Source organism: Trichoplusia ni, chromosome 13, assembly GCF_003590095.1.
Source record: "Trichoplusia ni isolate ovarian cell line Hi5 chromosome 13, tn1, whole genome shotgun sequence".
Lineage (NCBI taxonomy): Eukaryota > Metazoa > Arthropoda > Insecta > Lepidoptera > Noctuidae > Trichoplusia > Trichoplusia ni.
In genome coordinates, this window is record NC_039490.1 from 8,499,217 (window position 1) to 8,514,946 (window position 15,730).

A 15,730-nucleotide genomic window follows, 5' to 3' on the forward strand; every position below is an offset into this window, starting at 1 on the left:
AGTAATTGGACAAAAGAATGAGCTATAAAAACCGGTTTAGTGCAAATCGGAATTGCGATTGAAAAAAAAAAAATTGTGACCGTAAGCTTGATTCTAACTTTTATGTTTGTTGTTTTAATGGCAACAAACAAAGGACAGTCAACATCATCTGTGAATATGATATGTCAACATCATGTGGCATACGATACAACCTGGTCTGGTCTTTTTAATAGGGGTCAGTTTTTAAACTTTGGTACAGAACCCTAACCCTTAAATCAATGCTACTTTTTCACTCATATTTACCAAAGTTAGTTAAACGATGAACACATTAACGCCTTTTAGTCTGAATTATTGAAGTAATTTTCAGCCTATTACATCGTTACCTGCGGCCCACCTATTTATTTCAGCTACAATTTTACAGTTTACTTATTAGTCAAGGTCCGTATGCGTTGAATAACTTATAACGACGGGAAACAATTAAAATGTTTGAAAGGCTAATTTGACGCTGATTTCGTTTGGAAAGTCTAATATTTTTGCTTTACATAGACACTAGGCATTACCTACTTATTTTTATTATAATTAGGAAAATCAGGTGCATGTTGCAATTTTAAAAGCCTTTATTTTATTCTCTGTGGCCCTCAAGTAGGTGTAAGTGACGCCATGTCACTTTTGTTGAAAAGGAAATTATTATGTACTTCATAATAATTTCCTTCATTGATTATCTTCTAATTTCAAGGTATATGCCTTTTGGTATCTAGTTTTAAATAACTTTTCTCCTATGTCCCATCAATATATAACAACTAGCTGTTGCCCGCGATTTCGTCCCCGTGGGTAGAAGATATAAGTTATGGTTTATACCTGCCCTTTTTTTTCATATTTTCCATTGTATCTTCGCTCCTATTAGTCGCAGCGTGATGGTTTATAGCCTAAAGCCTTCCTCGATGAATGGTCTATTCAAAACAAAAATATTTTTTCAATTTGGACCAGTAGTTCCTGAGATTAGCTCGTTCAAAGAAACAAACAAACTCTTCAGCTTTATATATTAGTATAGATGACCAGCTAACTAGAAAAGTAATAAGTAGTTCTACTACATCAATACTTACTGCGTTATGCCCAAGTTAGTATTCTAAGCAGCAAGGACCTAGGCTAATATGAATGCACAGTTCAAGTTCATGTTAAACGTTCTTGGATGTTTGTTTATTGAATTGTGAAACGCCTATTTATATCGAATTAGCGGTCTTTACTATCGGAATGTTATTCTAGGATGCATAATATACTTGGTGTATTCTACTACTCAACGTATTATTTGCATTCATTTATGTGGGAGGTAGTAATAGTGTTTTTACTTTTATTCTAATTGTAGGTGTTTTATCACTGGTTTTATGCTTGTTAGTTATGAACTAAGATATACATTCGTTTAGGATATTTGAAATGAAAAAGGACTATTATTATCTTTTGTTATTATCTTGTTGTAGTAAGGATTTACAGCAAAAATGCTGCAGTGCAATGCAGTTTACTTTGCGAAATAGGAACTTCTGTATGTAAGGTTAAGAGTATGTAAGGTTTTTATAGATTATGTTAATAATTTATTTACCTACCTAACGACGTGTAAAGAATGAACAAAAGTGGTTCAATGTACTGTACTTAATCATTACTATTGTAGGTCTACTTACGGAATTAATTATTTTAGCCTTACTTAAACATTCTTCATTCAGGCTTTTTCAATTTTAGACTTTGAAAATTTTATTTAGTGTGTATAGCTAATACAGAATGAAATGAAATTTAATGTTTATCTAGACAGCCAAAGATACTTACTCAGATAAAATTGGCAGGGATTTTGCCGCTAATAATAATCTTCTCTTATTATTGCAATAAATAAAACACTCATTATTATAAAAACATATTTAATTACTTATAGTACCGGAAATTCGATAATTTACTTTGACAAATAATAATTACAACGTAGGTAATTTTTCGGTTCGGCTATTTAAATAGTCTCTAGGTCTAATGAATAGTCGGAGATATTGACGCAATGCGTCGGTCGCACACACTCACACGCATCGCACAGCGGGGCGGGGCGGGCCGCCGGGCGGGGGGCGCGTGTCGAGGGAGGTCGACACACGCCCGCCGCCGCACGCCACCTTACTCACTACTTATCTAAGACTCAGCAACAGGCTTCGGCTTCTCTGTGCTCTCCTCAGATGACACGTTCTCTACGCTTTTTGTTTCTCCACTCTCTGCGCTCTCTTCAGAACTGCTAGAGCTGGCTGGGGCATCACCAGAAGGCAATTCGGTTTTGTCGGCAGCAGGTGCGCTCTTTTCAGATGCGGGTTCTTTGTTTTCAGGCTTTGATTCTTCTACGGCAGCTTTGGCCTCGACGGGGGCAGCTTTCTCCTCAGCAGGGGCAGCCTTGGCCTCTACAGGGGCAGCCTTCTCCTCAACGGAGGCAGCCTTCTCCTCTACGGGGGCAGCTTTCTCCTCTACGGGGGCAGCCTTCGCCTCAACAGGGGCGGCATTCTCCTTTACAGGCTCAGGTTTTTCTTCTACAGGTGCAACCTTCTCCTCCACAGGGGCAGACTTGGCTTCAACAACGACAGGCTTAGCCTCATCTACGGGTGCGGGTGCTTCAGCGGCTTCGATTGACTTAGGCTCAACGGGCTTGATCTCTTCCTTCTTCTCTGATTCTTTTGGGATTTCGTCCTCTTTGGCGGCTTTAGCTTTGTCGTCTACAGTATCACGGACAACACGTAAGCTATCTTCTGATGGAGCAGCTGCAGTCGATTCGGTCTTGGCTGCGACAGGTGCGGCTTCAGGAACAGTTTCATCAGACTTAGCCTCAATTTTAACCTCTTCCGGCTTCGCTTCTTCGATTTTCTTCAGCTCAGGTTCTGGTACAACATCGGCAGCAGGGGCTACTGGCAGGTCAATCTTCTTTTCCTTGATGGCAGTAAGGACATCATGCTGGATAACATCGTCAGCAATGGCGGCATCGGAGTTTGCGGCTTTTACAATGTCGATGGCTGGCTCGGCAACTGGCGCGGACTTAGCAGAGATATCCTTAGGGACCTCGTTCACGGTAGCAGGTACTTCTTTAGGTTCTTCAACAGCCTTAGCTTCAGGCTCAGCTGCTTTCTCTTCTGGTTTGGGCTCTGCCACTTCTTTGGTTTCAGGTTTAACTTCAGCTGGAAGATCAGCAGACTTTGCTTCTGGTACTTCTACAGCTTTAGCTTCCGCAACAGGTGCAGGTGCCTCAGCCTTAACTTCGGGTTGAGCGTCTACTGGGGCGCTTTTAGCTTCAGGTTCCTTTACAGCAGGTGTTTCTTCAGGTTTCTTTTCTTCAACGGGAGCAGATTTTTCTTCGACGGCCTTCTCGGCAGCAATTGGGATTGCTGCAGGCACCTCAGGTTTTTCTTCAGCTACTGGCATTGCCAGAGTCACAGCGGCAAAGGCCAAGCAAAATAGTATGACCTTCATCCTGGAAAGACAAAAACGTACAATTAGTGGTTTTGAGTATACATATAATGACTGATATTATTGCGGATTCAGATGCACGTCTGAAAGTCGTGAGCGCGGTAAGGCCAATGTTACGCGCCGGCCGGCTTCGACGTTTCGCAGCAATCTTCCTATTAAGGCTGAATCATCTAAGGGCCTGATACGCTGGGGAACGGGTAACTATCGAATCGTCTCGAATTAATCTTGATGTGCATAAGTAGGATGTAAACTATTTATGAAATAGGTTACGGCTTTCTAAAGAAATTTTCCTATTCGTTCTTATGTACAGGGATTATGTTTGCGAAGTAGGCAGTAGTAAAAAGCAGTTAATAGTTTCGGTCTATTCGACTCGGTTGTTTGAATAAGAGATTAAAATTAAGATGTATTTTATGTAAAACAGTATCCGCTGTCGCTTGTATAGTGAATGCGCGTATAATTATTGCCATACTAAATAAAGGTTTTTTTGCATAGAGTCCAACGGGTGGCTCATCTATTTTCCATTAGCCAGGAAGGTCGTGTACCTCGACTGGTTCTATTTTTAGCGTGCACTAGTCGAAGGTAGGGCATTAAGGCGATATCCCAGCTCATACTGGAATGCTGTCTGGCGCCGCTCTCTAAATAGATTACTACCTTTGATGGGAATAATGATCTTAAAATAACCTAGCATTATTTACCATACGAACAGCCTGTCATTATTGTCATATTATTTTTAATTTACTCGTAACTAATGCGTATGTAACAAAAGGCTACCATTTTTAAGTCATTGCAGATTCCAGAAACTGGGTGTAAGTTTTAAGAAAACATTTATTCGGAAAGGGAAATTGTGTGAATAGTTATAAAATATTGTTATAATATATGTAATGCACATGATGGACACTTCCTAGTGCGTGCTCAGAACTACGCAGGATGCAAAACGCGCGTTAGAAATATGGATGATCCGGCCAGACGTCGGCAAAGCATTATCTGAATTTTAATTGGCTCATTGAATTGAATCGCCAACTAGAATGCAATACATGGCATCGTATGAATGATTCACACGCACACGCACTTGTCCCCACGTTTTAATCGCCGTGCTCGTATTCGCTATAGATTTTAATACAGTTTTAAAAACACATTTGGCTAGAAATTTGCACAGAATTTCAAATGTGTTGGTATAGGCGTAACTCATCAATTTTACTACCGTCTACTGTGTTTTGGATTTCAATGTGCTAAAAACTACTTGTAGCATGAAAGAAATACACATTCATATTAAGAACAAATGTCTTCGTTGATTATATAAGTATGAACCTACTTATTGATCTGTTACAAAGACTGACATTTTAATAAAACTGAGAATGGTCGGTATCAAAGTTGCTTAAGTAAATTTACAAATCATTACATAAACACCCATCACTCGCATCGTATGCTCATCAATACTAATATGAGATTTCCGTCTTTTACTTCGTAATTCAGTTCAGTTTTATTATTGCGTGTTCCAAGATGATCCTTTCAGGTGTCTTGTAGTTGCACAAGTCAAGTTCAATACGTAACGAGAACCAGTTTTTAAAGTTCTCAGTTACCGGTTATTACGCAGCGTTCTTACTTCATTTTATAAAGCATTCGTTATGGACTTTTTGTTTTTTTTTAAGTCGTCCAGCCTGTTGATGAGAAAAAAGTTCACAGCCATCCTGTCGACCGTATATGGCAATCAGAAAAGAAAACGAAAGTCGCTACTTTATAATTGTAAACATTTTGTTTTGTGCGTGTGTTTTTATCTTGGTTCAGTTATTCATTTGTTCTCAACGATTTATATCGTGAAACTCGTTTCGACAATCCCTTGAGGATTAAGTCAAAGCTTCAAATAACAATACACAGTATCAATAGATATGTATGTCCAATTCGGAATGCTCGAAACATATGAAGTAACTCGTATATTACCGATCGACGCATCTATGCTTATGCTACGTTTTCAACAATAAATCTTGATTGCAGAAACAAGAATGCCCCCTGTGGTTAGGCAAAAACTGAAAACGAGGAGACGTAAAAAATGCGAACATCAATTTCGCAGAACTGGTTTGATCAATAAACCGATGAACTGCGAGCGGGCGTTGATCTGCACCCCTCTGTGGTTCGCATATGATTACACTTAATTCAGTATTATTACTGCAAGTTACTCGTATTCAACTATAGACATACGTTCTACAGTTGATATTGTTCTGCCGAACGTCGTTAAGCTAGCCCGATATGAGGAGTGGCCCGGCATAATTATAAGGTTTTAAGTACTATACTACTATCTAAATAAATATGGGTAAATATGCTTGCGGTTAAGTTCGGTATAGTTTAATTATTTGCTAACCTTAGACACAGGTTATATTCAAATGAAATACTAAACTCTTTTATTAGCCATGATAAAAATAGCTAGTAGTACATATCTGAACAACTTGATTGTAAAGACACGTACAAAATGACGTACATTAGGTTCACATGGCGCGGGCGCAGTCTGCGTTAACATGTTTTATTTATGCGATCGTTCGCTGAGTTATTTTCTGGAAGGATATCCTCGGCGGCTGAGGGCAAGGATTGTCGTCCTCCCACACGCGGCAATCTTCCAATTGAAGCCCAGCGCATGCTCCGCTCATTGCGCCAATGAAAAAATTTGCCTGCTCGTAGGCACGCAGTACGTAACACAACGTGATGGCCCGATAACTAACGAGCCAGCACTTTTATATTTTCAGCTACAAATTGATGCAATTCAACTGCAGCTGGGTTTATAGTTGACAACATCAGAAGTATATTGCGTTATTTCCTCTATTACACGTTGCGTGGGTTTCGCCTAGTTGAATACTATTGTAGTAAACTATATTACTATATCCAGCCTGTTTTGTAGAGTACCTACTGCCGACTTTTTCTGCGTTCAACCTAATTTTGTAGGCCTTGTGTAGTCCATTTATTATTGTAGTAGAACTTGTCACGGTTACAAGTTTACAACATAATGACAACGTTACAGCTGACCGAGCTCATTTACGAAATGCACATATTTTAACGCCGATCTCCTTATTCGAGCGTAACAGATGTAAATTGACTATTTTTTAATATTATTCTGACATAAATCATACTATTGTCATTTGTTGCTGTCAGTGCAGAAATCTGATGTAGAAATCTTTCACCGATTGAAATTTCTGACTTTTAAGCAGGTTATTTTTCATCACTATAATATTTCACGATAGCTGAATTGCATTGCCTTCATAATTCAACGCAGTTAATCGTTACTGTCAAATTATAGGCATTTTTCATTCGTGCAACTATCATATATGAATTGGTATTGCAAAGCACAGTAATCAACATTAGATACCTATAATATGTTGCATCAGTAGTATTTTCTACGAGTGATGTTTCATCAAAATGTTACAAGGACTCGGTAATGTGCATCGTAATTACTTAGGCACCATAATAACCCCGTTTTCTTTATCTACCAAGCGAATCATATGAGGTATTACCGATGAGAATCTTTGTTTATTCTTCTAACGTTGCACTTAGCCTCGACCTTTATAAAGGTTCGGAAAGTGTTAATCGCAATTAATAAGTATTTCAATGGGCATTGCCTGTTTTTAAAACAATATTTTTTTTTATTCTCGCTTGATTGACCCCTATCTGTCCTTTATATGTACACAGCTGCTATCCTGTTGCAGTCTGGGTATCTTTCCTAAGTGGTCTATTATGTTGCTACAATGCTAGTTGCATTTTATATTTTAACTTGTACATACTCAAAATGTACCTATGATGGTTTACATCGAGTAGTCCTTCTCTGAGGACTTTCTATGCGACATTTAATTATTTATTAGTAGATGCTCTAAAAACGTTCTCTTAATATTACTAAATATATTACTATAGCCGTTTATTGCTCTAATTACGTGTTTACCGCATCGTAGCAATATATAAGCAATCAATATGTCACAATAAAAACCCCGCAATACGTAAGTATTGTGTGTTGCATGTCGCACACGTATTCTGAGGTAATTTACATTAACGAAGATTATACTAACTATAACCAGTGACAACATCGGTTACAATAATAGAATTATCTTATAACATTATTTTTAAACAAGTGGAAAAGCGGCGCTATCCAATACGCATATAATAGAGAGTTAGTATCCAACTGTATTCAAGATATTAAGGTCCCTTGAGATATTCCGTCGCGCTCGATTGAGTAATGTTCACGTTTACTAAAGGTTAATGTTGCAGTCCCATTCTTCGCCTATGTCCAGGTGGCTACGGTAAAATATCACGATGACATCCACACAAGCTTACTAAATTCCCAAAACAGGTTTCACATTCTTTAGATAACTGTGATTATTGGGAAATGTATTGAAATTAACTTCCATTAACCGCGTGTGTGTTGTAATGCTATATGCCATACTATACCAGTTCATAGTAAGTTATGTACAAATGTTAAGTAGCATTGTACAATGTAGATACCTTTTAAGTACCCACTGGCATATAATTTAAAATATGGCTAGATTGTAAATCTTTCTTTTCTCTGACTTGAATAATTTTCAACGAGATTTAATCGGTTGACCTAGACTTTATTTCGAATCACGTTTCTCGCTTTCTACAAAAAATGACCCGGTCTAGTCTAGTACATGCCAGACTTAGCTAGCCCACTTTCTACAGTACCTATGCAACTGTGTAGGATTTTTTGATCGCACTTGATTGAGCGGATAAGTGTTATTGTGCGGTTGTCAGCAAAGCTGCGATGCATTATGAAACTCTCTCGTATGGATTGTGTAACCATCGACCCACGGCTTACAGTTCATTGTCGTGCTGGGAGGACAGATCGATCCTATCCGGCCTACAATGACATCTCACTCGCATAAATCAAACACACAGATGTGACAATAGCGCATGATCAATTGTTTAGCTGCAAAACTAAGCGAATGAAATGGTGCAATCCGTGTAAAGTTTGATATATTCACTCCTAATGAAGAAAACTAAAATCTTTATGAAATATATGAGTTCACGATAAATCTCAGAACAATCGTATTTAATTAGAACCATAACTCTGACTAACACTGGTGGTAACAAGCTTGAATATCAAGTTTTCGCTCAATTACGTTTTATTACAAATAACGTTTCGAAAACGACTCTATAACATATAATTTGAGGCTTTAAGTCTGTTAATTGCTATGATGCCGTTCCCAGTGTTTTTATTGTTGGTATGTAGTGCATTATGATTGCTTAAAACATATTTACCAGATTTTATTCTGTAGCAAATCGTCTCTATAAACTGTGACTCCTCCAATGTACTTAAATAAGTTCCGCACAATAAGAATTATTACATCCCATACGTAATGTTGAAATGCTAACAACAGTTACTGTCTAGTTATCAGCAATAAATTATACACGCATTAAATAATTATCGATTATAAGTTCTGTTAAGAGATTGTATTTATGTAAAAGTTAAGCGCGAAGGTTTAATTACAAGTCAGACCTATTAGGCAGGTATTCGTATTTTTATTGCTGTTTTATGGCTGTAGGTATATTTTTAACGTTTTTTGTTGTATCAATGTTATTTCGAAAATGATTTGGTAACATCAGAGAAACAATTGCGTATCTAATGTGCGGCCGTTATTTTTGTTTTCGGAATTTCGGTGATTTTGAGTTTGAAATAAACACAAACAATATTGTCCGTGTAAGAGATGAACGGTAAAAGGTATCAAGTGGACAGTGCAGTGTAAGAGCTGCATAGGTCAATGCCAGCGGAAGAACAGAGTTTGAGTAACGGCACAGGCCGGCTCCGGCAAGTGTGAAATGTCAACAAAACCCCTCATCTCGGGCCGACCACTTAACCGGTGACTTAACTTTGACTTGCAGTGCATTACTTTTGCTTATATTTTTTTTAATGTTGCATGAACCATGTTATGTAACTTTAACTATTCTAACACGACAAATTATATAAATATTAGCGTTTATTTTTTTTAGCCTTTGTAACTTCTGAATTTAAACATTACAGCATTCAGCATATGTAACAATGTGTTGTAGCGAATCGTTTCAAGCTTTTGTGCTTCTTATTCATCTTCTGCCTATAGAAATAATCTCGACTTCGCTACCATGAAAATCTTGCCCGTTTATTGAACCGTGAAAATATTGTCTTGTTTATTCATAAACCTCAAGATTGGCCTTGCTTGTTCAAAATAATTACGTATGCTTCTTTTAAGCATTGTTGTGGATAAACACCCATGATCCGTGGAAATGTTTATCATTATGTTACATAATTGACGTGACCGGTTACCTTGGGCACTGTACCTTACTGGTCACTTCGGTTTTTGCATAGACCGATACTGTTTCTATATAAGTAGGGTAACAAGGAGCTTCCGCGGATATTTCCATTAGCGAACAATGTATATTACAATGGTTTATGGCCGATGTCTCGTACGGAAATGTACTACGCAAATCATCGGTGATTGCGTCACACTGGCTTGTCAGGAGTGTATGCAAACTAACGCCATGCCAGATTTATGGAGCGCGGATGTGATAGTTTTGCTAACTATACATGTCACTCGTGTAACGTGGCTTAATCGCCTATTGTTATAACTATAATTTTCGGATTGTTCCCTATGAATGTAGGCGCCATTTCTACCATACTGTAGATAAACAAAGGCTTGTAGGTGGTTTGCGTGACATTACATGCAGGGTTAGTTTGGACATAAATTACCCTGGTAAATGCCAGCGACGGAATAAAAAGACGTTAAAAACGGCAATTTTAACACAATGCCATACAGCGTATGTACGTCATTCATATTGTACGCAGCCGGCAAAGTTTTTTTATTGTGTACAACTTAATAAACACCGACATGTCATTTTAATTATTTTTTACTGATCCATAGTTATTAACAGGGACTGAATAACCCGAAAATTACGGTATGTTTAAATAACGGTATGACGTCATATCGTAAAAAAATTGTTACCGCTATATTTGGATACCTAATTTTATTTCGGTACCTTAATTTTTGGGTACCAATATAAAAAGGTATATTTCGCTAGCAGTACTTAGCCGTTACTAAATAAAGGTATGAAAGAGATGGAAAGACGAAGAAAACAGGATTGTTGCCGGCGCGCACGGTCGTGCCTTGGCCTTGACCACCCTTTTCCGTGCCTCGCACCCCTCGCCCACGTCCCGCAACTGTCAACGCTATATTTTTCGGTACCGATATCGCATAAAGGTTAAATAGCGGTATACCCTTACTTTTATTTTTTTAAGGTACACTTATTTTATACCGGTAGCGTAACCTTATACCGTAACCCCTTTCAGTCCCTGGTTATTAAGTCCTCGGCCGGGGTGAGTCATGGACAATTTAATTTTTTCTCTGGTACGCGATCACTTGAGGAGCGGTAGGTTTTATTGGTTAGATGTTTTTATCGTAGTTTTGTTTCGCTCCAGTCAGCTAGCGGGGTCATTAGCTACTCACGACCATCTGTGGCAAATTACTGATTTTGTTGTTGTAATTCCTTATTCATCAAGTTTATGGCTCAGTTTATAGTTTTTTTTCGTGGAAATAAAGACACGATTTGCTTGTCTGTAATTAAAGTTCGCCGAGAATTGAGAAGATACTATTGCCTATAATTTTATATTTGTTACAGTGTAAGGGTAATTATAGGATTAAAAAAGAAAACGACGTATCGAACAAGAACTCTTAAAGATGGACCCCATCAAGTCGTTGCTTTTTTAAATAAGCTTAGCTTAGATAACAAATTGCCCTCGTCGCTACTTACATGCCTGAAGTCTACTGAAGAAACTCACTTCGAATTTTAGAAAATTTAGTACAACTACAAACAAAAAACACGTAGTCAACAAGAAAAAAAGTAATCTTAATCAGTGGTTTATGACTAATTAATACACAATGTTCCTTGTCGGCGACTAAGTAAAAAAGGTGCGAATGATTTAGACGAGACCTGAGGCTGGCACATCGGGCTGAAATCAATTCACTACGCGTTAGTCTCGGCTGAAGTGACGCTTCATGTTTGGAGATTTGCTGAGGTTTCTTTCAGGAAATTAATTAGGAATTCTTGACAAAACAATGGATGCCCTTATCGACCGTAGCATGGTGAATATTTAGTAACTTTTTATTATATACATTGTTTTAGCTGCTCTGAACGATCACGGAAATATTAATACCTATGGTACACGATTTTACCTATATTTTTATTTAATTTAGTCTTAAAATCATTAATATCCAAAACAGGACGATTGACTAGTTCCCCTCAAGCATAAACTCATTTATTTTAACGTTAACGAGGTTGATATTTTGTAAACAAACACAAATTGCGTTCATTGGACCTTTAACGCAAATCGGCAATCTCCGGTGAGGAGACAGCGGTGAGCACGCTACATTGCCTGTACCCTGTACCAAGTCCCCTGTTCCCCTGTACCACGTCCCCTCTTCCCTGGTACCACGTCACCTGTAGCTTGTCCCTTGCTTGTCCCACAATAGCGGGCTACCCTGGACAGCCTAGCGTGAATTGCGCTACTTGTTTTATTTATTGTCCGGACAGGTTACTGCCTATCTTAGATAAAGAATCACATAGATTTGACATGCGCGTTCACCCGTAAGGGACAGCAATAAAAGTACATGCAAAAACAATGTTACCATGATACGTGACATTTTCCCCCAAAAATAATTTTATTCATCGTCGTCTTTAAATTTGAATTCATGGCATGAGACCATAAAATTCCAACGAAAATTGACACACGGGGAAAGACGTAGGTAGCAGTAAAAAACAAGAATAGTTTTAATTTTTTATTGTCCTTTAAATAATACAAGTTTGGTATAGAGATTTCGGATATTTTTTTCTTTTTTTGGTATATTTTTAGTAAAATAATATAGTCTTACATTCAAATACTTTTTACATATTGCTTTAATTAATAATACGTAATGGTGGTTAGTTCTAAAATGCTCATTATTATTAAGGTGATCATTAAAAAAATTATGTCCCACACATTTTTTTAAGCACTGCTGCAGAAGAAAATTAAGCATATCCTTATTGTTTAACATATTAAATTTCTTAAAAATTTGTTCTGATATTTCACAAAGCTTTACTACTGATATTGATGGGTAATGTAGACCACCCTTGTCTTTTTTGTACTGAAGAGTGGTTTTCTCTTTATTATCAGATATTAAAAAGGACACACACTCTTCACAGGTTAGTTGTGTTTTTAATGATTTTACAACAAAACCGGCTATGTACACGATTATTGATTTTGAAAATTCTGTTAAAATTGTGGGATTAGCAATATAATCATGATCTTCTGGAATAATGTTCGTCTCCAAAGGGGACATCTCCTGGAGAACTTTCTCATCGTCAATTAATTTGTTACGGTCGGTAGTACAATTAATGGCAATTACAGGATTGGCAATTTCATTATTATGTTGGGAAGTATTGGGAATAACACTCTGTTGCTGATCCTGAAATAAAAATAAAAAACAAAATAGCGCGATAAATATAAGTCCCTAACAGATTCCGCGGCAGAAATTCGCCACGCACAACAATCGCCGCCAAGTCGCCAGACAATTATTATGCGTGCCCAGGGTGCACCGGCCCAGTGACTGCTCTTCCCCCGGACGTATCCGTAAAGGACCAGCAGCCACCAGGCACGCGAGGAGGTTTTCTGCCTGGCACCCCAAAAAACCCCTTGCTTGACATAAATTACAAATAAAGATAATAAGTTTCACCCAGTACACATTACTGTATACAGTGTGACTGTTCGGTATTGAATCCTACATTCCACACATTTTTTTCTTGTGGATGGTATTTATTAGCCTGATCAACCAAAAATAACTTATTACAGAAGTTTTTGCTGTAAAAAGATTTACCATTAACATTGTGCCGTGTTGAAATTTATCAACTTCAGCTTCATTCTGTAAGAAAGATACATTATAATTAACTTGATTTACAAAACTAAAGTACAAAAAGAAGTTTTGAATGTATCAAGCTTACATGTATAAACAACTTTGGAACTGCAAACTTATCTAAATAAACTCTATGTGCAGTTTTGCGAAATAAATTAGTCTCAAAATGGTTCGAACAAACGCGAGAGTATGAGTTAGGCTGCCAATTTTGCCGCCCAGTAGCCTTTATTCACATGGCTCGAACAATCTCATCTTTAGGAAACCTGAGAAAGGCAAGATTTGGATACAAGTGAAAAATTATGCTAAATTGTGAAATAAAGCATCATCTAAAGTCACATTTTATCAGAAACAAATTATTACCTTACATTTACTTATTTAAATAACAGAACCCAATAAGCTATATATTTTGTTGACTTCAAAACAAAAGGCTAAGCCGATGTTGATGATTTGAAAACAAAAATATTTTCCCACGAAAGTGGGTAATTTATTTGAAATTTAAGTGGTATCCCTAAAATGGTTGAAACCCGGCTAAATTGAAATGTCGCATAAAATCATCACTGACGTGGACTCTGATGACATTCTGTAATAGTCGGTTAATACAAAAAAAAACACGAATTTGTTGATTCGATTTTGTAATGATGGAACGTATTTCCCATGCAATTGAGAACACTAGTGATTATAACTAACCATATTTACTATTTGAACACGTAATTACTTCAGTATAAAGGTTTAATTTTCAACTTACATATGAAAGGTTATGTTTTCAATTTTTCTTTCAGTGCGGCTTTTACAGCCTAAAACATAACACTGCACCATGATAATACTAGTGATGGAATATTCCTAGATTAAAAACTTGTGTTTTATATAAGATTAACGAACTAATTTCAATTGAAAACTCAAGAATTCTCAGCAGCACAAACTAAAACATCGCCATGACGTCACACAATGTTTAACTCATCTTAATCAAGTCAAACAAAAAAAAGCAGGGACGGTGAAAGGGACAAAAAATAATATATGCGTCTCTTTTGCACTTAGCAGAATCTTGGATTATTTGTCTCGTTCGTTATGTCTATGGTAAGATGAGTGTCACATCTATGTAATTCTAAATCTATGCTGCCTATAGACTATACACTGTACACTTTATAGAATGCAACTGATCAATTTGAACTGATTGCTCGAAGTAGAGCGCAAGGTTTTACTAACAAACGCTTTGTGGTTATTGTTAATGTAAATAGTACGTTTATATTAAACTATCTAGCTGGCTAGCAGTTTATCTAGAAGACAAATAAATCGCTTATTTTATAATTCGATGTATGCTATAATTGTCAAAGAAGAAAAGTGTAAAGGAATAATTATTTTTTTGGAAAGTTTGTAAAGCCCTGTAAAAGTAATGTTCAATTCATTTAATAAAGCATTACTCGGTTATTGTATAGCTAAAGAACCGTTAAATGTGTTTATTAGGATTTAAAATACGAGTGAGTTAGGTTTGACCAAAGAAAATTAATATTAAAAAGAGGTAAAGGTAAAGGTTTAATATTAAAATAACATAGTCATAAATATACTAATAGAAGGCCAGTAATGCTTTAAAAAAATAAATTGTATACACCACAATATTCTATCACTACGCGAATACTCACTTGATATAAGGTCCTGTTACGAAACTTTGTAGGGACGATTTAATCACTGACACAACTTTTATTAAAAAAAGCTCCAAATTATTTATTTGTATGTGCGGTCGCTGTGACGGTCGGCAATGTATTGGTAGTGGTTTGATAATGCCGGTGTTTATATAGTTCGGTCGGGAGGCGCGTTGACATAGCCGATGCAAGCACGCTGCGTCTGACCATCTCCACCGCTGGGAGCTTTGCCTTTTTAAAATGTTTGTCTTTGTTGTTTATTTAATATATTGTTTTATTAACTGGAATTATTCTAGATCTACTTACATTTTTATTGATAGTGCTCTTATTAAAATAAGGTTTTTGATGGATGAATATAGCATTACTCTTGAGATAGCAGAAATTATTCGATAAATATTAAAATATACTTAAGCGTCGTTTACAATATGCTGAAAATAAATTCATTATAGAATGAGGATTATAAGCAACTTGATAAATATAATACTCTTTAGCGGCTAGTGCGAGAGTTAGCATAATTTTCATATTAGTTAATGTCCGGACAAACAGTTAGCATTTTCCTGAGCGGTAAATAAAATATTTTATTAAACTAATTAATAGGGTTCTTTAGTCGAAATGTTAAAAACTTAAATAATATTTAATTCTAAAGCCGTAGCTCAAAATAATATGTGATTCATTGCAGTTCATTGGACAGCTATTTACATGAAAACAAAAAAGAGGCCATGTTTATTTTTCATTTAA

At 36.8% G+C, this 15,730-nt stretch overlaps 2 protein-coding genes across 3 annotated transcripts in view; one reads left to right on the top strand and one right to left on the bottom strand.

Annotated features, from left to right (window-relative positions):
• LOC113499989 (autophagy-related protein 101) overlaps positions 1–15,730 on the top strand; it is a 51,244-nt gene that overhangs the window by 12,104 nt on the left and 23,410 nt on the right. The window lies entirely within an intron of this gene.
• LOC113499990 (neurofilament heavy polypeptide-like) lies at positions 1,867–15,125 on the bottom strand. The gene is made up of 2 exons (XM_026880631.1): positions 14,993–15,125; positions 1,867–3,454 (listed from the first exon to the last, which is right to left on the bottom strand). Exon 2 carries the CDS (start codon positions 3,451–3,453, stop codon positions 2,137–2,139), a length of 1,317 nt encoding a protein of 438 aa, XP_026736432.1. The 5' UTR covers position 3,454; positions 14,993–15,125; the 3' UTR covers positions 1,867–2,136.

What these genes read in the sequence shown, in the direction of transcription:
- LOC113499990 (XM_026880631.1), bottom strand. Translation starts at nt 3,453, where the DNA reads ATGAAGGTCATACTATTTTGCTTGGCCTTTGCCGCTGTGACTCTGGCA.